Source organism: Engystomops pustulosus, chromosome 1, assembly GCF_040894005.1.
Source record: "Engystomops pustulosus chromosome 1, aEngPut4.maternal, whole genome shotgun sequence".
Classification (NCBI taxonomy): Eukaryota; Metazoa; Chordata; class Amphibia; order Anura; family Leptodactylidae; genus Engystomops; species Engystomops pustulosus.
The window spans coordinates 297,927,067-297,952,825 of record NC_092411.1 but is presented as its reverse complement, the minus strand read 5'-3'; the positions used below and the strand labels follow the sequence as shown (position 1 = coordinate 297,952,825).

At 43.1% G+C, this 25,759-nt stretch overlaps 1 protein-coding gene across 1 annotated transcript in view; it reads right to left on the bottom strand.

Moving 5' to 3' along the window:
• Nucleotides 1–16,239, bottom strand: part of LOC140084284 (uncharacterized) — a 111,179-nt gene extending 94,940 nt beyond the window's left edge. Inside the window, exon 1 of the mRNA XM_072126439.1 lies at nucleotides 16,094–16,239. Within this exon, the coding sequence (XP_071982540.1) occupies nucleotides 16,094–16,199 (106 nt within the window). The 5' untranslated portion in view covers nucleotides 16,200–16,239. The remainder of the gene's footprint in view (nucleotides 1–16,093) is intronic.
• Nucleotides 16,240–25,759: the final 9,520 nt, after the last annotated feature.

The following is a 25,759-nucleotide window of genomic DNA, read 5'->3' as shown; positions in this document are numbered from 1 at the left end:
AGGGAGGACTATGTATGGAGAGAAGAATAAATATGGACAGAGGAATAAGTAAGATGAGAGGACTAAATATGGACAGAGGACTAAGTATGGAGAGAGGACTTAATATGGACAGAGGACTAAGTATGGACAGATAACTAAGTATGGACAGATGACTAAGAATAGACAGAGGACTAAGTATGATGAGAGGACTAAGTATGGGCAGTGGACTTAGTATGGGGAGAGGACTAAGTGTGGAGAGAGGACTCTGTTGGAGAGAGGACTATGTATGGAAAGAAGAATACGTATGAAGAGAGGACTAAGTATGGACAGAGGAATAAGTAAGATGAGAGGACTACGTATGTAAAGAGGACTAAGTATGGAGAGAGGACTAAGTATGGACAGAAAACTAAGTATGGAGAGAGGAATAAGTATGATGAGAGGACTACGTATGGGGAGAGGACTAAGGATGGGGAGAGGACTAAGTATGGCTAGAGGACTATGATGGAGAGAGGACTAAATAGGGAGAGATGACTAAATATGGAGAGAGGACTAAGTATGGATAAAGGACTATGATGGAGAGAGGACTATGATGGTGAGAGGACTATGATGGAGAGAGGACTATGATGGTGAGAGGACTATGATGTAGAGAGGACTAAGTATAGACAGATGACTAAGTATGGAGAGAGGACTAAGTATGGAGAGAGGACTAAAAAAGGACAGATGACTAAGTATGGAGAGAGTACTAAGTCTGGAGAGAGGACTAATTAGAAAGAGAGGATTAAGTATTAACAGAGGACTAAGTATTAACAGAGGACTAAGTATGGAGAGAGAACTAAGTATGGAGAGAGGACTAAGTATGGAGAGAGGACTAAGTATGGAAAGAGGACTATGATGGAGAGAGGACTAAGTAGGAAAAGAGGACTATTTAGGGAGAGATGACAAAATTTGGAGAAAGGACTAAGTATGGACAGAGGACTAAGTCTGGACAGATGACTAAGTATGGAGAGAGGACTAAGTATGGAGAGAGGACTAAGTATGGTCAGATGACTAAGTAGGGAGAGAGGACTAAGAATGGAGAGAGGAATAAGTATGATGAGAGGACTATACTGTAGAGAGGACTAAGTATGGCCAAAGGACTAAGTATGGACAGAGGACTATGATGGAGAGAGGACTATGATGGAGAGAGGACTAAGTAATGAGAGAGGACTAAGCATGAAGAGAGGACTAAGATGGAGAGAGGACTAAGTAATGAGAGAGGACTAAGCATGAAGAGAGGACTAAGTATGGACAGATGACTATGTATGGACAGCGTACTAAGTATGATGAGAGGACTAAGTATGGGGAGAGGACTAAGTATTGGGAGAGGACTAAGTGTGGAGAGAGGACTCTGATGGAGGGAGGACTATGTATGGAGAGAAGAATAAATATGGACAGAGGAATAAGTAAGATGAGAGGAATAAGTAAGATGAGAGGACTAAGTATGGAGAGAGGACTAAGTATAGAGAGAGGACCAAGTATGGAGAGAGGACTAAGCATGGGGAGAGGACTAAATATGGACAGAAGACTAAGTATGGACAGAGGACTAAGTATGATGAGAGGACTAAGTATGGGGAGAGGACTAAGTATGGGGAGAGGACTAAGTGTGGAGAGAGGACTCTGATGGAGAGAGGACTATGTATGGAGAGAAGAATAAGTATGATGAGAGGACTAAGTATGGACAGAGGATTAAGTAAGATGAGAGGACTAAATATGTAAATTTGACTAAGTATGGAGAGATGACTAAGTATGGACAGAAAACTAAGTATGGAGAGAGGAATAAGTATGATGAGAGGACTAAGTATGGGGAGAGGACTAAGGATAGGGAGAGGACTAAGGATGGATAGAGGAGTATGATGGAGAGAGGACTATGATGATGAGAGGACTATGATGGAGAGAGGACTAAGTATAGACAGTAGACTAAGTACGGAAAGAGGACTAAGAATGGAGAGAGGACTAAGTATGGAGAGAGGACTAAGTAAGGAGAGAGGACTAAGTATGAAAAGAGGACTAAAAAAGGACATATGACTAAGTATGGAGAGAGTACTAAGAGAAAGAGAGGACTAAGTATTAACAGAGGACTAAGTATTAACAGAGGACTAAGTATGGAGAGAGAACTAAGTATGGAGAGAGGATAAAATATGGAGAACGGATGAAGTATGGAGAGAGGACTAAGTATGGAGAGAGGACTAAGTATGGAGAGAGGACTAAGTATGGAGAGAGGACTAAGTATGGAAAGAGGACTATGATGGAGAGAGGACTAAGTAGGAAAAGAGGACTAAATATAGACAGATGAATAAGTATGGAGAGAGGACTAAGTATGGAGAGAGGACTAAGTAGGGAGAAAGGACTAAGTATGGACAGAGGACTAAGTCTGGACAGATGACTAAGTATTGAGAGAAGACTAAGTATGGAGAGAGGACTAAGTATGGACAGAGGACTAAGTAGGGAGAGAGGGCTAAGAATGGAGAGAGGACTAAGTATGGAGAGAGGAATAAGTATGGTGAGAGGACTATACTGTAGAGAGGACTACGTATGGCCAGGGGACTAAGTATGGACAGAGGACTATGATGGAGAGAGGACTAAGTAGTGAGAGAGGACTAAGTATGGACAGTGGACTACGTATGGAGAGAGGACTAAGTATGGAGAGAGGACTAGGTATGAAGAGAGGACTAAGTATGGAGAGAGGACTAAGTATGGGGAGAGGACTAGGTATTGAGAGAGGAATAAGTATGATGAGAGGACTATGATGGAGAGAGGACTATGTATAGACAGAGGACTAAGCATGGACAGAGGACTATGATGGACAGAGGACTATGATGGAGAGAGGACTAAGTAGGGGGAGATGACTAAATATGGAGAAAGGACTAAGTATGCAGAGAGGACTATGATGGAGAGAGGACTATAATGGTGAGAGGACTATGATGGAGGGATGACTAAGTATAGACAGATGACTAAGTATGGAGAAAGGATTAAGTAAGGAGAGAGAACTATGTAGGGACAGATGACTAAGTATGGGCAGAGGATTAAGTATGGTAAGAGTACTAAGTATGGAGAGAGGACTAAGTATAGACAGATTACTAAGTATGGAGAGAGGACTATGTATGAAGAGAGGACTGTGATGGAGAGAGGACTATGTATAGACAGAGGACTAAGTATGTACAGAGGACTATGATGGACAGAGGACTATGATGGAGAGAGGACTTAGTTGGGAGAGAGGACTAAATATGGAAAGAGGACTAAGTATGGATAGAGGACTATGATGGAGACATGACTATGATGGTGAGAGGACTTTGATGGAGAGAGGACTAAGTATAGACAGATGACTAAGTATGGACTAAGTAGAAAGAGAGGACTAAGTATGGACAGAGGTTTAAGTATGGACAGATGAATAAGTATGGAGAGAGGACTAAGTATGGACAGAGGTCTATGTATGGAGAGAGGACTAAGTATGAAGAGAGGACTAGGTATTGAGAGAGAAATAAGTATGATGAGAGGACTATGATGGAGAGAGGACTATGATGGAGAGAGGACTAATTAGTGACAAAGGACTCAGTAGGGAGAGAGGACTAAATATGGAGATAGGACTAAGTATAAAAAGAGGATTAAGTATGTAGAAAGGACTAAGTATGGAGGGAGGACTATGATGGAGAGAGGACTATAAATGAGAGAGGACTGAGTAAGGACAGATGAGTAAGTATGGAGAGAGGAAAATGATGGAGAGAGGATGAAGTATGGAGAGAGGAAAATGATGGAGAGAGGATAAAGTATGGAGAGTGGACTAAATAGAGAGAGAGGACTAAATAAGGAGAGAGGACTAATAAACAGAGGACTAAATATGGAGAGAGGACTAAGTCTGGAGAGAGGACTAAGTATGGAGAGAGGACTAAGTATGGAGATAGGACGAAGTAGGGAGAGAGGACTAAGTATTAACAGAGGACTAAGTATGGAGATAGGACTAAGTAAGGAGAGATGAATAAGAATGGAGAGAGGACTAAGTATGGACAAAGGACTAAATATGGAGAGAGGACTAAGTATGGAGAGAGGACTAGGTATAGAGAGTGGACTAAGTATGATGAGATGACTAAGTATGAAGAGTAGACTAAGTATGGGGAGAAGACTAAGTATGGGGAGAGGACTAAGTGTGGAGAAAGGACTATGATGGAGAGAGGACTATTTATCGGCAGAGGACTAAGTATGGATAGAGGAATATGATGGACAGAGGACTATTATGGTGAGAGGACTTTGATGGAGAGAGGACTAAGTATAGACAAATGACTAATTATGGAGAGAGGACTAAGTATGGAGAGAGGACTAAGTAGGGAGAGATAAATAAATATGGAGAGAGGACTAAGTATAGATAGAGGACTATGAAGGAGAGAGGACTATGATGGTGAGAGGACTATGATAAAGAGAGGACTAAGTATAGACAGATGACTAATTATGGAGAGAGGACTAAGTAGGGAGAGAGGACTAAGTATGGAGAGTGGACTAAGTATGGAGAGTGGACTAAGTATAGACAGGGGACTAAGTATGGACAGATGATTAAGTATGGACAGAGGAATAAGTATGGATAGAGGACTAAGTATGGAGAGAGGATAAAGTATGGAGAAGGATGGAGTTTGGAGAAAGGACTAAGTATGGAAAGATGACTGAGTATGGACAGAGGACTAAGTTGGGACAGTGGGCTCAGTATAGACAGAGGACTAAGTATAGACAGAGGACGAAGTTTGGACAGAGGAATAAGTATGGACAGAGAACTAAGTATGGGATGAGGATTAATTATGGACAGAGGACTATAATGGAGAGAGGACTAATTATGGACAGAGGACTAATTATGGAAAGAGGACTAAGTATGGAGAGAGGTCTAAGTATGGAGAGAGGTCTAAGTATGAAGAGAGGACTAAGTATGGACAAAGGAGTAAGTATGGAGAGAGGACTAAGTATGGAGAGAGGACTAAGTATGGACAGAGGACTAAGTATGGACAGAGGACTAAATATGGACAGAGGACTAAATATGGACAGAGGACTAAGTATGGACAGAGGACTAAGTATGGGGAAAGGACTAAGTATGGACAGATGACTAAGTATGGACAGCGTACTAAGTATGATGAGAGGACTAAGTATGGGGAGAGGACTAAGTATTAGGAGAGGACTAAGTGTGGAGAGAGGACTCTGATGGAGAGAGGACTAAGTATGGGGAGAGGACTAAGTATGGGGAGAGGACTAAGTGTGGAGAGAGGACTCTGATGGAGAGAGGACTAAGTGTGGAGAGAGGACTCTGATGGAGAGAGGACTATGTATGGAGAGAAGAATAAGTATGATGAGAGGACTAAGTATGGACAGAGGAATAAGTAAGATGAGAGGACAAAGTATGGAAAGAGGACTAAGTATGGAGAGAGGACTAAGTATGGACAGAGGATTAAGTATGGACAGAGGACTAGGTATGGACAGAGGACTAAGTATGGAGAGAGGACTAAGTATGGGGAAAGGACTAAGTATGGACAGATGACTAAGTATGGACAGCGTATTAAGTATGATGAGAGGACTAAGTATGGGGAGAGGACTAAGTATGAGGAGAGGACTAAGTGTGGAGAGAGGACTCTGATGGAGAGAGGACTAAGTATGGGGAGAGGACTAAGTATGGGGAGAGGACTAAGTATGAGGAGAGGACTAAGTGTGGAGAGAGGACTCTGATGGAGAGAGGACTAAGTGTGGAGAGAGGACTCTGATGGAGAGAGGACTATGTATGGAGAGAAGAATAAGTATGATGAGAGGACTAAGTATGGACAGAGGAATAAGTAAGATGAGAGGACAAAGTATGGAAAGAGGACTAAGTATGGAGAGAGGACTAAGTATGGACAGAGGATTAAGTATGGACAGAGGACTAGGTATGGACAGAGGACTAAGTATGGAGAGAGGACTAAGTATGGACAGAGGATTAAGTATGGACAGAGGACTAAGTATGGAGAAAGGACTAAGCATGGGGAGAGGACTAAATATGGATAGAGGACTAAGTATGGACAGATGACTAAATATGGACAGAGGACTAAGTATGGACAGATGACTAAGAATAGACGGAGGACTAAGTATGATGAGAGGACTAAGTATGGGGAGAGGACTAAGTATGGGGAGAGGACTAAGTGTGGAGAGAGGACTCTGATGGAGAGAGGACTATGTATGGAGAGATAAATAAGTAAGATGAGAGAACTAAGTATGTAAAGAGGACTAAGTGTGGAGAGAGGACTCTGATGGAGAGATGACTATGTATGGAGAGAAGAATAAGTATGATGAGAGGACTAAGTATGGACAGAGGAATAAGTAAGATGAGAGGTCTAAGCATGTAAAGAGGACTAAGTATGGACAGAAAACTAAGTATGGAGAGAGAAATAAGTATGGGGAGAGGACTATGATGGGGAGAGGACTAAGTATGGATAGAGGACTATGATGGAGAGAGGACTAAATAGGGAGAGATGACTAAATATGGAGAGAGGACTATGATGGAGAGAGGACTAAGTATAGACAGATGACTAAGTATGGAGAGAGGACAAAGTATGGAGAGAGTACTAAGTCTGGAGAGAGGACTAAGTAGAAAGAGAGGACTAAGTATTAACAGAGGACTAAGTATGGAGAGAGAACTAAGTATGCAGAGAGGACTAAGTATGCAGAGAGGATAAAGTATGGAGAACGGATGAAGTATGGAGAGAGGATAAAGTATGGAGAACGGATGAAGTATGGAGAGAGGACTAAGTATGGAGAGAGGACTAAGTATGGAAAGAGGACAATAATGGAGAGAGGACTAAGTAGGAAAAGAGAACTAATTAGGGAAAGATGTCAAAATTTGGAGAGAGGACTAAGTATGGATAGAGGACTATGACGAAGAGAGGACTAAATATAGACAGATGAATAAGTATGGAGAGAGGACTAAGTAGGGAGAGAGGACTAAATAGGGAGAAAGGACTAAGTTTGGACAGATAACTAAGTATGGAGAGAGGACTAAGTATGGAGAGAGGACTAAGTATGGAGAAAGGACTAAGTAAGGAGAGAGAACTATGTAAGGACAGATGACTAAGTATGGGCAGAGAATTAAGTATGGACAGTGGACTATGATGGTGAGAGGACTATGATGGAGAGATGAAAAAGTATGGACAGAGGACTAAGTATGGAGAGAGGACTAAGTATGGAGAGAGGACTAAGTATGGAGAGAGGACTAAGTATAGACAGATTACTAAGTATGGAGAGAGGACTATGTATGATGAGAGGACTATGATGGAGAGAGGACTATGTATAGACAGAGGACTAAGTATGGACAGAGGACTATGATGGAGAGAGGACTATGATGGAGAGAGGACTAAGTAGGGAGAGAAGACTAAATATGGAAAGAGGACTAAGTATGGGTAGAGGACTATGATGGAGACATGACTATGATGGTGAGAGGACTTTGATGGAGAGAGGACTAAGTATAGACAGATGAATAAGTATGGAGAGGACTAAGTATGGAAAGAGGACTAAGCATGGAGAGAGGACTAAGTAGGGAGAGAGGAGTGAGTAGGAAGAGAGGACTAAGTAGGGAGAGAGGACTAAGTATGGACAGAGGATTAAGTATGGACAGATGAATAAGTATGGAGAGAGGACTAAGTATGGACAGAGGTCTATGTATGGAGAGAGGACTAAGTATGAAGAGAGGACTAGGTATTGAGAGAGAAATAAGTATGATGAGAGGACTATGATGGAGAGAGGACTATGATGGAGAGAGGACTAATTAGTGACAAAGGACTCAGTAGGGAGAGAGGACTAAATATGGAGATAGGACTAAGTATAAAAAGAGGATTAAGTATGGAGAAAGGACTAAGTATGGAGGGAGAACTATGATGGAGAGAGGACTATAAATGAGAGAGGACTGAGTAAGGACAGATGAGTAAGGATGGAGAGAGGATTAAGTATGGAGAGAGGAAAATGATGGAGAGAGGATGAAGTATGGAGAGGGGACTAAATAGAGAGAGAGGACTAAGTAGGGAGAGAGGACTAATAAACAAAGGACTAAATATGGAGAGAGGACTATGTATGGAGAGAGGACTAAGTAAGGAGAGAGGACTAAGTATGGAGATCGGACGAAGTAGGCAGAGAGGACTAAGTAGGGAGAGAGGACTAAGTATTAACAGAGGACTAAGTATGGAGAGAGGACTAAGTATGGAGAGAGGACTAGGTATAGAGAGAGGACTAAGTATGATGAGAGGACTAAGTATAAAGAGTAGACTAAGTATGGGGAGAAGACTAAGTATGGGGAGAGGACTAAGTGTGGAGACAGGAGTATGATGGAGAGAGGACTATTTATCGTCAGAGGACTAAGTATGGATAGAGGACTATGATGGACAGAGGACTTTGATGGAGAGAGGACTAAGTAAGAAAAGAGGACTAAGTAGGAAGAGATGAATAAATATGGAGAGAGGACTAAGTATAGATAGAGGACTATGATGGAGAGAGGACTATGATGGAGAGAGGACTAAGTATAGACAGATGACTAATTATGGAGAGAGGACTAAGTATGGAGAGAGGACTAAGTATGGAGAGAGGACAAAGTATGGAGAGAGGACTAAGTATGGAGAGAGGACTAAGTATAGACAGCGGACTAAGTATGGACAGATGATTAAGTATGGACAGAGGAGTAAGAATGGATAGAGGACTAAGTATGGAGAGAGGTTTAAAAAAGGACAGATGACTAAGTATGGAGAGAGGAATACGTCTGGAGAGAGGACAGTAGGAAGAGAGCACTAAGTAGAAAGAGAGTACTAAGTATTAACAGAGGACTAAGTATGGAGAGAGAACTAAGTATGGAGAGAGGACTAAGTATAGAGAGAGGATAAAGTATGGAGAAAGGATGAAGTATGGAGGGAGGACTAAGTTTAGACTGATGACTAAGTATGGAGAAAGGACTAAGTATGGAAAGAGGACTGAGTATGGACAGAGGACTAAGTTGGGACAGTGGGCTCAGTATAGACAGAGGACTAAGTATAGACAGAGGACTAAGTTTGGACAGAGGAATAAGTATGGACAGAGAACTAAGTATGGGATGAGGATTAATTATGGACAGAGGACTATGATGGAGAGAGGACTAATTATGGACAGAGGACTAATTATGGACAGAGGATTAAGTAAGGACAGAGGACTAAGTATGGACAGAGGATTAAGTATCGACAGAGGACTATGATGGAGAGAGGACTATGATTGAGAGAGGACGAGGTAGGGAGAGAGGACTAAGTAGGGAGAGAGGACTATGATGGAGAGAGTACTATGATGGCGAGAGGACTATGATGGCGAGAGGACTATGATGGACAGAGGACTAAGTATGGAGAGAGGACTAAGTATGGAGAGAGGACTAAATTTGGACAAAGGACGAAGTATGTAGAGAGGACAAAGTATGGACAGAGGACTAAGTATGGACAGAGGACGAAGTATGGAGAAAGGATTAAGAAAGGAGAGAGGACTAAGTAGGGAGAGAAGACTAAGTAGGGAGAGGGGACTAAGTATGAACCGAGGACTAAGTATGGACAATTGACTATGGACAGAGGACAAAGTATGGAGAGAGGACTAATTATGGACAGATGACTAAATATGGACAGATGATTAAGTATGGACAGAGGAAGGAATAAGTGTGTACAGACGACTAAGTATAAAGAAAGGTCTAATATGTAGAGAGTACTAAGTATGGAGAGAGGACTAAGTATGGACAGAGGACAAAGTATGTTCAGAGGACTAAGTATGGACAGCGGACTAAGCATGGACAGCGGACTAAGTATGGACATAGGATTAAGTATGGACAGATGACTAAGTATGGATAAAGGACTAAGTATGGACAGAGCATTAAGTATGGACAGAGGACTAAGTATGGAGAGAGGACTAAGTATGGAGAGAAGACTAAGTATGGAGAGAGGACTAGGTATGGTGAGAGGAGTTAGTATGAAGAGAGGACTAAGTATGGACAGATGACTAAGTATGGTGAAAGACTAAGTATGGAGAGAGAACTAAGGAAGGAGAGAGGACAATGTATAAACCGAGGACTAAGTATGGAGAGAGGACTAAGTAAGTTAAGATGACTAAGTATTTAGAGAGGACTAAGTTTGGAGAGAGGACTAAGTATTAACAGAGGACTAAGTATGGAGAGAGAACAAAGTAGAAAGAGAGGACAAAGTAGAAAGAGAGGACAAAGTAGGGACAGAGGACTAAGTAGGGACAGTGGATTAAGTATAGACAGAGGATCAGACAATAGGTGTTCTCCTTATGGAGAGATTGCCAATTAAAGCCACCATAAAGGCGTGTGGAGACATAAAGCCATAGATGCTCCACTAGGGAATTCTGGGAAAAATGGAAATAAGTTTTCCAAGGTGTTAAGTGGAAAACAATACCTCCTTTTGCTACCTTGTTTCAACCTGGTTGGGTCCCCTCAGTACAGTGTAGGGAACTGATTTGACTATAGCCTCTCACATAGTCAAATCAGTTCCCTACGCTGTACTAAGGAGACCCAGCCAGGTCGAAACAGTGCTGTCTACAGTTGGGAGTCTGTTCCTTATGGAATAGATATACTGGTTTGGCTTAATCCCACATCATGTATTTAGACTTCTTGTAGGTCATACTTGATGTAAAATGGGCTGCCTTTCAAGGTAGCAAAAGGAGGTATTATTTACCATTTAACACCTTGGAAAACTTATTTGCATTCTTTATAGACAGAGGACTAAGTATGGACAGAGGACTAAGTTTGGACAGAGGACTAAGTTTGGACAGATAACTAAGAATGGGAAGAGGATTAATTATGGACAGAGGACTATAAAGAAGAGAGGAGTATGATGGAGAGAGGACTAATTATGGAGAGAGGATGAAGTATGGACAGAGGACGAAGTATGGAGAGAGGAGTAAGTATGGATAGAGGACTAAGTAGGCAGAGAGGACTAAGTATTGAGAGAGGACTATGATGGAGAGAGGACTATGATGGTGAGAGGAATATAAAGGAGAGAGGACTAAGTATGGACAGAGGACTAAGTATGGACAGATGACTAAGTATGGAAAGAGGACTAAGTATGGACAGAGGCTATGATGGAGAGAGGACTATGATGGTGAGAGGACTATGATAGAGAGAGGACTAAGTATGGAGAGAGGACTAAGTATGGAGAGAGGACTAAGTATGAAGAGAGGACTAAGTATGGAGAAAGGATGAAGTATGGAGAGAGGACTATGTATGGAGATAGGACTAAGTAAGCAGAGAGGATTAAGTAGGGAGAGGGGACTAAGTATGAACAGAGGACTAAGTATGGACAATGGACTAAGTATGGACAGAGGACTAAGTATGGACAGAGGACTATGTATGGACAGAGGACTAAGTATGGACAGATGATTAAGTATTAACAGAGGACTAAGTATAGACAAAGGACTAAATTTGAACAGAGAACTGAGTATGGACAGAGGGTTAAGTATGGACAGAGGACTAAGTATGGACAGAGGGAGGAATAAGTTTGTAGAAACGACTAAGTATGGAGAAAGCTCTAATATGGAGAGAGGACTAAGTATGGACAGAGGACTAAGTATGGACAGCGGACTAAGTATGAACAAAGGACTAAGTATGGACAGAGCATTAAGTATGGACAGAGGACTAAGAATAGACAGTGGACTAAGTTTGGTCAGAGGATTAAGTATGGAGAGAGGACTAAGTATGGACAGAGGACTAAGTATGGACAGAGGACTAAGTAAGGATAGAGGACTAAGTATGGAGAAAGGACTAAGTATAGACAGAGTACTTAGTATAGACCGAGGAATAAGTATGGACAGACGACTAAATATGGAGAGAGGACTAAGTATGGAAAGAGGTCTAAGTATAGACAGAGGACTAAGTATGGAAGGAGGACTAGATATGGACAGAGGACTAAGTATGGACAAAGGATTTAATATGGACAGAGAACTAAGTATAGACAGAGGACTAAGTATGGACAGAGGAATAAGTATGGGCATAGGATTAAGTATGGACAGAGGACTAAGTATGGAGTGAGGACTAAGTAAGGACAGAGCACTAAGTACGGACAGAGCACTAAGTAGAGACAGTGGACTAAGTTTGGAGAGAGGACTTAGTATGGACAGAAGACTAAGTATGGACAGAGGACTAAGTATGGAAGACGACTAAGTACAGACAGAGGACTAAGTATAGACCAAGGAATAATTATGAACAGAGGACTTAATATGGAAAGAGGACTAAGTATGGAAAGAGGACTAAGTATGGAAGGAGGACTAAGTTTGGACAGAGGACTAAGTCTGGACAGAGGATTTAATATGGACAGAGAACTAAGTATAGACAGAGGACTAAGTATGGACAGAGGAATAAGTATGGACAGAGGACTAAGTATGGGCATAGGATTAAGTATGGACAGAGGACTAAGTATGGAGTGAGGACTAAGTAAGGACAGAGCACTAAGTACGGACAGAGCACTAAGTAGAGACAGTGGACTAAGTTTGGAGAGAGGACTTAGTATGGACAGAAGACTAAGTATGGACAGAGGACTAAGTATGGAAGACGACTAAGTACAGACAGAGGACTAAGTATAGACCAAGGAATAATTATGAACAGAGGACTTAATATGGAAAGAGGACTAAGTATGGAAAGAGGACTAAGTATGGAAGGAGGACTAAGTTTGGACAGAGGACTAAGTCTGGACAGAGGATTTAATATGGACAGAGGACTAAGTATAGACAGAGGACTAAGTATAGACATAGGACTAAGTTTGTACAGAGGACTAAGTATGGAGATAGGACTAAGTATGGACAGAGGAATAAGTATGTAGAGAGGACTAAGCAAGAAGAGAGGGCTAAGTATGTTGAGAGGACTAAGTATGGACAGAGGACTAAGTATGGACAGAGGATTAAGTATGGACAAAGTATTAAGTATCGGCAGAGGATTAAGTATGGAAAGAGGACTAAAAATGGACAGAGGACTAAAAATGGACAGAGGACGATGTATGGAGAGAGGACAAAGTGTGGACATAGGACTAAGTATGGACAGAGGACAACATATGGAGAGAGGAATAGGTATCGGCAGAGGACTATGTATGGGCAGAGGACTAAGTATGGAGAGAGAACTAAGTGTCGAGAGAGGACAAAAAATAGGGAGAGGACTAAGTATTGGCAAAAGACTAAGTATGGAGAGAGGACTATGTATGAAGAGAGGACTAAGCATGGAAAGAGGACTAAGTATGGACAGAGTATTAAGTATGGACAGAGGACTAAGTATGGACAGAGGACTACATATGGAGAGAGGACTAAATATGGACAGAGGGCTAAGTAAAGACAGAGGACTACTTATGGCGAGAGGACTAAGTATGGAGATAGGACTAAGTATGGACAGAGGACTAAGTATGGACAGAGCACTACATATGGATAGAGGACTATGTATGCAGAGAGGACTAAGTATGGGCAGAGGACTACGTTTGGAGAGAGGACTAAGTATGGAGATAAGACAAAGTTCGGTGAGAGGACTAAGCATGGTGGCAGGAATTAGTATGGGGACAGGACGAAGTTTAGGGAGACGACTAGGTATGAGGAGAGGACTAAGCACGGAGAGAGGACTTAACATGGAGAGAGGACAAAGCATGGAGAAAGGACAAAGTATGGAGAGAGGACTAAGCATGGAGAGAGGACCAAGTATTGACAGATGACTAAGTATGAACAGTAGACTAAGTATGGACAGAGAATTAAGTATGGGCAGAGGATTAAGTATGGACAGAGGACTAAGTATGGAAAGAGGACTACGTATGGAGAGAGGACTAAGTATGGACAGAGGACTAAGTATAAACAGCGGACTACGAATGGAGAAAGGACTAAGTATAGAGAGAGGACTAAGTATGGGCAGAAAACTATGTATGGTCAGAGGACTAAGAATGGTCAGACAGCTAATTATGCAAAGAGGACTAAGTATGGAGGGATGGAGAGAGAACTAAGTATGTTGAGAGGACTAATTATGGGGAGAGGACAAAGTATGGAGAGAGGGCTAAGTGTGGGGTAAGGATTAAGCATGGAGAGAGGATTAAGCATGGAGAGAGGACAAAGCATGGAGAGGGGACTAAGCATGGAGAGGGGACTAAGCATGGAGAGGGGACTAAGCATGGAGTGAGGTCTAATCGTGGAGAGAAGAATAAGTATGGACAGAAGACTATGTATGGACAGAGTATTAAGTATGGACAGAGGACTAAGTATGGACAGAGGACTATCGATGGGAGAGGACTAAGTATGGACAGAGGACTAAGTATGCAGAGAGGGCTAAGAATGGAGAGAGGACTAAGTATGCAGAGAGGACTAAGCACGGGGAGACGACTAAGCACAGGGAGAGGACTAAGCACAGGGAGAGGACTAAGCACGGGGAGAGGACTAAGCACGGGGAGAGGACTAAGTATGCAGAGAGGACTAAGCATGGAGAGAGGACTATGTATCTAGGGAGGACTACGTATGTAGAGAGGACTAAATATGTAGAGAGGACTAAGTATGTACGGAGGACTAAGTATGTGGAGAGGACAAAGTATGTGGAGAGGACTAAGTATGGAGAGAGAACTAAGTATGGAGAGAGGACTTAGCATGGAGAGAGGACTTAGCATGGAGAGAGGACAAAGCATGGAGAAAGGACAAAGCATGGAGAGAGGACTAAGTATGGAGAGAGGACTAAGCATGGAGAGAGGACCAAGTATTGACATATGACTAAGTATGAACAGAATACTAAGTATGGACAGAGAATTAAGTATGGGCAGAGGATTAAGTATGGACAGAGGATTAAGTATGGACAGAGGACTAAGTATGGAAAGAGGACTACGTATGGAGAGAGGACTAAGAATGGACAGAGGACTAAGTAAGGACAACGTACTACGAATGGAGAAAGGACTAAGTATAGAGAGAGGACTAAGTATGGTCAGAAAACTATGTATGGTCAGAGGACTAAGTATGCAGAGAGGACTAAGTATGGAGAGAGGACTAACTATGTTGAGAGGACTAATTATGGGGAGAGGACAAATTATGGAGAGAGCTAATCGTGGGGTGAGGATTAAGCATAGAGAGAGGACTAAGTATTGACAGAAGACTAAGTATGGACAGAGTATTAAGTTTGGACAGAGGATTAAGTATGGACAGAGGACTAAGTATGGACAGAGGACTAAGTACAGACAGAGGACTAAGTATGGATAGAGGACTAAGTATGCAGAGAGGGCTAAGTATGGAGAGAGGGCTAAGTATGGAGAGAGAGCTAAGCATGGAGAGTGGACTAAGCACGGGGAGACGACTAAGCATGGGGAGACGACTAAGCATGGAGAGAGGACAAGAATGGAGAGAGGACTAATTATCAAGGGAGGACTAAGTATGCAGAGAGGACTAAGTATGTAGAGAGGACTAATTATCAAGGGAGGACTAATTATGTAGACAGGACTAAGTATGGAGAGAGGACTAAGTATGGAGAGACAACTAAGTATGTAGAGAGGACTAAGTATGTAGAGAGGACTAAGTATTTAGAGAAGACTTAGTATAAAGAGAGGACTAAGTATGTTGAGCGGACTAATTATGGGGAGAGGACAAATTATGGAGAGAGCTAATCGTGGGGTGAGGATTAAGCATGCAGAGAGGACTAAGTATTGACAGAAGACTAAGTATGGACAGAGTATTAAGTTTGAACAGAGGACTAAGTATGGACGGAGGACTAAGTATGCAGAGAGGGCTAAGCATGGAGAGTGGACTAAGCACGGGGAGACGACTAAGCATGGGGAGACGACTAAGCATGGAGAGAGGACTAATTATGTAGACAGGACTAAGTATGGAGAGAGGACAAAGTATAGAGAGAACTAAGTATGTAGAGAGGACTAAGTATTTAGAGAAGACTCAGTATAAAGAGAGGACTAATTATAAAGAGAGGACTAAGCATGGAGAGAGGACTAAGCATGGAGAGAGGACTAAGTATGGGGAGAGGACTAAGGGGGAAGATTCTTAGGAAAAGTTGAGCAGAAGATGTAGATGTGGAAGATGAAAAATATAAGATGATGAAAATAATGATAAGGACTGGAATTGTCACCTGTGTCCTCCATCGCTGGATCTCGTGTTCCTTCACCTCTGTGAGAAGATTGCAGGTGACTCTGGAGACTTCTGTGCCAGACTCTTATATGGTCCAGAAACACCATATGAATATTCCCACATCTTCAGCCTCGCTGGAGTCCTCCTCCTCCCTGGAGTCCTCCTCCTCCCTGGAGTCCTCCTCCTCCCTGGAGTCCTCCTCCTCCCTGGAGTCCTCCTCCTCCCTGGAGTCCTCCTCCTCCCTGGAGCGCTCCGTCATGTTTTCTTATCTCTGTTTGTCTCTGATAATTTGATGTTTGCCCTGAATTTCTAGCACTTTGGTTCTGAGATATTACGATGATCCTATCGGTATTTCCCTCAGTCTTCGGCCTCTTGATATATATAACAGAAGACTGTGCAGCCGGTTAATTCTATGGCAGGTGCTGCCTGTCTGTAACCTGTGGAGGTAGCGGAGGGGGAAAATAGTTGCAATATCTGAACATTCACAAGGAATTGCAACTTTCTCAGGGCTTGTGCGCACTCTCTTCCCTATGTGGGGTTTTCAGTGGTTTTAATGCATACCTAAAACATCCCCAATTATATTTTTTATCATGTCGAGAACATACCGAATTTGGCGGGTTAAGGACCCTGAGAACTGGAGACCGAAAAGCGCTGCTGTTAGGGAACTAAGTTCATGTTCAGGAAAAACTGCTTTATTGATGGCTGGAGCAGCCATAGTAACCATAGGCATAGGCAAGCCTGTGATTGGCCGGGCTGGACATGTGACTTCACTATATTAGCAGGGTCACACGTCCAGACGCCATCACAGGAGACAGATCTAAGCGGAGCTTGCTATTCAACATATAGGGCCATTCAGATAGAAAAGACTTCACAACAAACAGCAATTACCCTTTTCAGGTGTATAGAGGAGTCACTTATTATTGGGAACAGGTGGAAATCTGAAATAATTGCCCTTTAAAAGAATTGAAGCAATGCATCAGTGCAGGAATATTCTTACTGATTATACAGGATTATAAAGCAACACGTGCAAAGACCAGACCTGATTATTAGCATTTACTGTGTCATGCAGCAAGATCTTGAAGGTCCTGTATCTGTAAAGTTTTCTGCTCTAGAAAATTGATAAAGCAGCTGCTGTCAGTGAATAGCATGTGACACTACCATGATTGTAAAGTTACTAGTGTATTTCCACCACTAATGTAACCTCTCATCATGAGCTCCAGTGCTGGAATCGAGGATATTGGGGCAGATTTACTTACCCGGTCCATTTGCAATCTCTGCGGTGGATTCGGGTCTTCCGGCGATTCACTAAGGTAGTTCCTCCGCCGTCCACCAGGTGGCGCTGCTGAGCTGAAGTTCCCCGAGGCCCGCTGGAATGCCCTGCAATTCACCGGCCTATTCCTAGCGCAGGTAAGTGCAATTTTCGCGATACATTTTTTTTTTTTAAATGCGGCGGTTTTCAGAATCCGTCTGGTTTTTGTTCGGCCACGCCCCCCAATTTCCGTCGCGTGCATGCCGGCGCCGATGCGCCAAAATCCGATCGCGTGCACCAAAATCCTGGGGCAATACAGGGAAAATCGGCGCAAACTGGAAATATTCGGGTAACACGTCGGGAAAACGCGAATCGGGGCCTTAGTAAATGACCCCCATTATTTTATCTTCATTGTGAAGTCTGTACAATGAGCAATTTGCCTGTGTAGTGTGCAGAGGGCGGCAGATTCAGGAATCGAGTCTTCATGAATCTGGTGCCCCCTTCACTGCCCCGGCAGATTGCACCATGTTTCTGTCTTGTGGGACGCAGAGAAGCTGCAGCACAAAACTGGCGCAGACACTTTATAAATACAAAGTACAAGCAGTGTCACAGTCACAGTGCAAAGTGAGAGAGAAAACTGGCGCTAGGGCTTTAATAATTTCGGGCCTATCGGCGTTCCCAGGGACACAGATTGAGTTGACAGCTCATCATTGGGCCTCTCAAAGTCCCGGGGGCCTGGAGCCAACACCCCTTTACCCCCCTGGTAGCAACACCTATTTTTCTACTGCACTCTATGAAATAAATGCCGCGCTGTAGGCTCTTTGGGACGGTCTTTGTTTTCTGGATCCTTCAGCGCCGGCAATAGCAGACATAGCTAGAGGTTGACTTCTAAACCTTGGCCCCTTTTGCGTGGTCTGATGGCTGCCCAGGACTTTGGTATCACTGCCTTCCACCCATGTTGGATCACATAAAATGTATGTATCACATACAGCCGCTGGAAGTTGTGTTTCATCACAGGTCTCCACTGATGGTCCTCATCCTCAATGAAAAGTACTCGGGAATCGTGGAATTTCCGTTACTGGGGGAGGGGCAGTTGGATGCGCCACATGACAAGCTAGAAGACCATCATACAGCATGACTGACTGCTCATGGTTTGTGGCTGAAACAACTTTACTACTTTGAAAGGAGATGAGTTGTAGGACCTCAAACTCAGGGTGAGTTTGGTGAAGAGGATCCCACGGAGGAAGTGTTGACCATTGCCTGCACTCTGGGTAGCCTATAGGGACCTGTCAGTACATGTTGCACACCCTGGTGCCTGCTTGGAACATGGAGGAGTCCAAGACGGAACATGTGCTCTCCCTGCAACGCCGGATCCATCACCAGCCGCAGCACCACGGCCTCATCCACATCCCGGTCCCTTAATTCCTGCTTTCATTATTTTTAAAGACCAGCAATACCAAACAATACTGTGACAACAGCTTTATGATATTGGTATTACTGGATGCTATTCACTGACAGCAGCACCTTTATGGTCATGTATTACTGGCTGCTATTCACTGACAGCAGCACCTTTATGGTCATGTATTACTGGATGCTATTCACTGACAGCAGCACCTTTATGATCATGGTATTACTGGCTGCTATTCACTGACAGCAGCGCCTTTATGGTCATGTATTACTGGCTGCTATTCACTGACAGCAGCGCCTTTATGATCATGGTATTACTGGATGCTATTCACTGACAGCAGCACCTTTATGATCATGTATTACTGGCTGCTATTCACTGACAGCAGCACCTTTATGGTCATGTATTACTGGCTGCTATTCACTGACAGCAGCACCTTTATGGTCATGTATTACTGGCTGCTATTCACTGACAGGAGCGCCTTTATGATCATGTATTACTGGATGCTATTCACTGACAGCAGCACCTTTATGGTCATGTATTACTGGCTGCTATTCACTGACAGCAGCACCTTTATGGTCATGTATTACTGGATGCTATTCACTGACAGCAGCACCTTTATGATCATGGTATTACTGGATGCTATTCACTGACAGCAGCACCTTTATGATCATGTATTACTGGATGCTATTCACTGACAGCAGCACCTTTATGATCATGTATTACTGGCTGCTATTCACTGACAGCAGCGCCTTTTTGATCATGGTATTACTGGCTGCTATTCACTGACAGCAGCGCCTTTATGGTCATGTATTACTGGGTGCTATTCACTGACAGCAGCACCTTTATGGTCATGTATTACTGGCTGCTATTCACTGACAGCAGCACCTTTATGGTCATGTATTACTGGCTGCTATTGACTGACAGCAGCGCCTTATGGTCATGTATTACTGGATGCTATTCACTGACAGCAGCACCTTTATGGTCATGTATTATTGGATGCTATTCACTGACAGCAGCGCCTTATGATCATGTATTACTGGCTGCTATTCACTGACAGCAGCACCTTTATGGTCATGTATTACTGGCTGCTATTGACTGACAGCAGCGCCTTTATGATCATGTATTACTGGCTGCTATTCACTGACAGCAGCACCTTTATGGTCATGTATTACTGGATGCTATTCACTGACAGCAGCACCTTTATGGTCATGGTATTACTGGCTGCTATTCACTGACAGCAGCGCCTTTATGGTCATGTATTACTGGATGCTATTCACTGACAGCAGCGCCTTATGATCATGTATTACTGGCTGCTATTCACTGACAGCAGCACCTTTATGGTCATGTATTACTGGCTGCTATTCACTGACAGCAGCGCCTTTATGATCATGGTATTACTGGCTGCTATTCACTGACAGCAGCGCCTTTATGATCATGTATTACTGGCTGCTATTCACTGACAGCAGCGCCTTTATGATCATGTATTACTGGCTGCTATTCACTGACAGCAGCGCCTTTATGATCATGTATTACTGGCTGCTATTCACTGACAGCAGCACCTTTATGATCATGTATTACTGGATGCTATTCACTGACAGGAGCGCCTTTATGGTGATGTATTACTGGCTGCTTTTCACTGACAGCAGCGCCTTTATGATCATGGTATTACTGGCTGCTATTCACTGACAGCAGCACCTTTATGGTCATGTATTACTGGATGCTATTCACTGACAGGAGCACCTTTATGGTCATGTATTACTGGATGCTATTCACTGACAGCAGCACCTTTATGATCATGTATTACTGGCTGCTATTCACTGACAGCAGCACCTTTATGGTCATGTATTACTGGATGCTATTCACTGACAGCAGCACCTTTATGGTCATGTATTACTGGCTGCCATTCACTGACAGCAGCACCTTTATGATCATGTATTACTGGATGCTATTCACTGACAGCAGCGCCTTTATGGTCATGTATTACTGGCTGCTATTCACTGACAGCAGCGCCTTTTTGATCATGGTATTACTGGCTACTATTCACTGACAGCAGCACCTTTATGGTCATGTATTACTGGATGCTATTCACTGACAGCAGCACCTTTATGGTCATGTATTACTGGATGCTATTCACTGACAGCAGCGCCTTTATGATAATGTATTACTGGCTGCTATTCACTGACAGCAGCACCTTTATGATCATGTATTACTGGATGCTATTCACTGACAGGAGCGCCTTTATGATCATGTATTACTGGCTGCTATTCACTGACAGCAGCACCTTTATGGTCATGTATTACTGGCTGCTATTCACTGACAGCAGCACCTTTATGATCATGTATTACTGGCTGCTATTCACTGACAGGAGCGCCTTTATGGTCATGTATTACTGGCTGCTATTCACTGACAGCAGCACCTTTATGGTCATGTATTACTGGCTGCTATTCACTGACAGGAGCACCTTTATGGTCATGTATTACTGGCTGCTATTCACTGACAGCAGCGCCTTTATGATCATGTATTACTGGATGCTATTCACTGACAGCAGCACCTTTATGATAATGTATTACTGGCTGCTATTCACTGACAGCAGCACCTTTATGGTCATGTATTATTGGCTGCTATTCACTGACAGCAGCGCCTTTATGATCATGGTATTACTGGCTGCTATTCACTGACAGCAGCACCTTTATGATCATGTATTACTGGCTGCTATTCACTGACAGCAGCACCTTTATGGTCATGTATTACTGGATGCTATTCACTGACAGCAGCACCTTTATGGTCATGTATTACTGGCTGCTATTCACTGACAGCAGCGCCTTTATGATCATGTATTACTGGCTGCTATTCACTGACAGCAGCACCTTTATGGTCATGTATTACTGGATGCTATTCACTGACAGCAGCACCTTTATGGTCATGTATTACTGGCTGCTATTCACTGACAGCAGCACCTTTATGATCATGTATTACTGGATGCTATTCACTGACAGCAGCGCCTTTATGGTCATGTATTACTGGCTGCTATTCACTGACAGCAGCGCCTTTTTGATCATGGTATTACTGGCTGCTATTCACTGACAGCAGCACCTTTATGGTCATGTATTACTGGATGCTATTCACTGACAGCAGCACCTTTATGGTCATGTATTACTGGATGCTATTCACTGACAGCAGCACCTTTATGGTCATGTATTACTGGATGCTATTCACTGACAGCAGCGCCTTTATGATCATGTATTACTGGATGCTATTCACTGACAGCAGCGCCTTTATGATCATGGTATTACTGGCTGCTATTCACTGACAGCAGCACCTTTATGGTCATGTATTACTGGCTGCTATTCACTGACAGCAGCACCTTTATGGTCATGTATTACTGGATGCTATTCACTGACAGCAGCGCCTTTATGATAATGTATTACTGGCTGCTATTCACTGACAGCAGCACCTTTATGATCATGTATTACTGGATGCTATTCACTGACAGGAGCACCTTTATGATCATGTATTACTGGATGCTATTCACTGACAGCAGCACCTTTATGGTCATGTATTACTGGCTGCTATTCACTGACAGCAGCACCTTTATGGTCATGTATTACTGGATGCTATTCACTGACAGCAGCACCTTTATGGTCATGTATTACTGGCTGCTATTCACTGACAGCAGCACCTTTATGGTCATGTATTACTGGCTGCTATTCACTGACAGCAGCACCTTTATGATCATGTATTACTGGATGCTATTCACTGACAGGAGCGCCTTTATGATCATGTATTACTGGCTGCTATTCACTGACAGCAGCACCTTTATGGTCATGTATTACTGGATGCTATTCACTGACAGCAGCACCTTTATGGTCATGTATTACTGGCTGCTATTCACTGACAGCAGCACCTTTATGGTCATGTATTACTGGCTGCTATTCACTGACAGCAGCACCTTTATGATCATGTATTACTGGATGCTATTCACTGACAGGAGCGCCTTTATGATCATGTATTACTGGCTGCTATTCACTGACAGCAGCACCTTTATGGTCATGTATTACTGGCTGCTATTCACTGACAGCAGCACCTTTATGATCATGTATTACTGGCTGCTATTCACTGACAGGAGCGCCTTTATGGTCATGTATTACTGGCTGCTATTCACTGACAGCAGCACCTTTATGGTCATGTATTACTGGCTGCTATTCACTGACAGGAGCACCTTTATGGTCATGTATTACTGGCTGCTATTCACTGACAGCAGCGCCTTTATGATCATGTATTACTGGATGCTATTCACTGACAGCAGCACCTTTATGATAATGTATTACTGGCTGCTATTCACTGACAGCAGCACCTTTATGGTCATGTATTATTGGCTGCTATTCACTGACAGCAGCGCCTTTATGATCATGGTATTACTGGCTGCTATTCACTGACAGCAGCACCTTTATGATCATGTATTACTGGCTGCTATTCACTGACAGCAGCACCTTTATGGTCATGTATTACTGGATGCTATTCACTGACAGCAGCACCTTTATGGTCATGTATTACTGGCTGCTATTCACTGACAGCAGCGCCTTTATGATCATGTATTACTGGCTGCTATTCACTGACAGCAGCACCTTTATGGTCATGTATTACTGGATGCTATTCACTGACAGCAGCACCTTTATGGTCATGTATTACTGGCTGCTATTCACTGACAGCAGCACCTTTATGATCATGTATTACTGGATGCTATTCACTGACAGCAGCGCCTTTATGGTCATGTATTACTGGCTGCTATTCACTGACAGCAGCGCCTTTTTGATCATGGTATTACTGGCTGCTATTCACTGACAGCAGCACCTTTATGGTCATGTATTACTGGATGCTATTCACTGACAGCAGCACCTTTATGGTCATGTATTACTGGATGCTATTCACTGACAGCAGCACCTTTATGGTCATGTATTACTGGATGCTATTCACTGACAGCAGCGCCTTTATGATCATGTATTACTGGATGCTATTCACTGACAGCAGCGCCTTTATGATCATGGTATTACTGGCTGCTATTCACTGACAGCAGCACCTTTATGGTCATGTATTACTGGCTGCTATTCACTGACAGCAGCACCTTTATGGTCATGTATTACTGGATGCTATTCACTGACAGCAGCGCCTTTATGATAATGTATTACTGGCTGCTATTCACTGACAGCAGCACCTTTATGATCATGTATTACTGGATGCTATTCACTGACAGGAGCACCTTTATGATCATGTATTACTGGATGCTATTCACTGACAGCAGCACCTTTATGGTCATGTATTACTGGCTGCTATTCACTGACAGCAGCACCTTTATGGTCATGTATTACTGGATGCTATTCACTGACAGCAGCACCTTTATGGTCATGTATTACTGGCTGCTATTCACTGACAGCAGCACCTTTATGGTCATGTATTACTGGATGCTATTCACTGACAGGAGCACCTTTATGATCATGTATTACTGGATGCTATTCACTGACAGCAGCACCTTTATGATCATGGTATTACTGGCTGCTATTCACTGACAGCAGCACCTTTATGATCATGGTATTACTGGATGCTATTCACTGACAGCAGCACCTTTATGATCATGGTATTACTGGATGCTATTCACTGACAGCAGCGCCTTTATGATCATGTATTACTGGCTGCTATTCTTTGACAGCAGCGCCTTTATGATCATGGTATTACTTGCTGCTAGTCACTGACAGCAGCACCTTTATGATCATGGTATTACTAGATACTATTCACTGACAGCAGCACCTTTATGATCATGTATTACTGGCTGCTATTCACTGACAGCAGCGCATTTATGATCATGGTATTACTGGCTGCTATTCACTGACAGCAGCGCCTTTATGATCATGTATTACTGATGCTATTCACTGACAGCAGCACCTTTATGGTCATGTATTACTGATGCTATTCACTGACAGCAGCACCTTTATGGTCATGTATTACTGGCTGCTATTCACTGACAGCAGCACCTTTATGATCATGTATTACTGGATGCTATTCACTGACAGCAGCGCCTTTATGATCATGTATTACTGGATGCTATGCACTGACAGCAGCACCTTTATGATCATGGTATTACTGGATGCTATTCACTGACAGCAGCGCCTTTATGATCATGGTATTACTGGATGCTATTCACTGACAGCAGCACCTTTATGATCATGTATTACTGGCTGCTATTCACTGACAGCAGCGCCTTTATGATCATGGTATTACTGGCTGCTATTCACTGACAGCAGCACCTTTATGGTCATGTATTACTGGATGCTATTCACTGACAGCAGCACCTTTATGGTCATGTATTACTGGATGCTATTCACTGACAGCAGCACCTTTATGATCATGTATTACTGGCTGCTATTCACTGACAGCAGCACCTTTATGGTCATGTATTACTGGCTGCTATTCACTGACAGCAGCGCCTTTATGATCATGGTATTACTGGCTGCTATTCACTGACAGCAGCGCCTTTATGATCATGTATTACTGGCTGCTATTCACTGACAGCAGCGCCTTTATGATCATGTATTACTGGCTGCTATTCACTGACAGCAGCGCCTTTATGATCATGGTATTACTGGCTGCTATTCACTGACAGCAGCGCCTTTATGATCATGTATTACTGGCTGCTATTCACTGACAGCAGCACCTTTATGGTCATGTATTACTGGCTGCTATTCACTGACAGCAGCACCTTTATGGTCATGTATTACTGGCTGCTATTCACTGACAGCAGCACCTTTATGGTCATGTATTACTGGATGCTATTCACTGACAGCAGCGCCTTTATGGTCATGGTATTACTGGCTGCTATTCACTGACAGCAGCACCTTTATGGTCAGCTGCTATTCACTGACAGCAGCGCCTTTATGATCATGTATTACTGGCTGCTATTCACTGACAGCAGCACCTTTATGGTCATGTATTACTGGATGCTATTCACTGACAGCAGC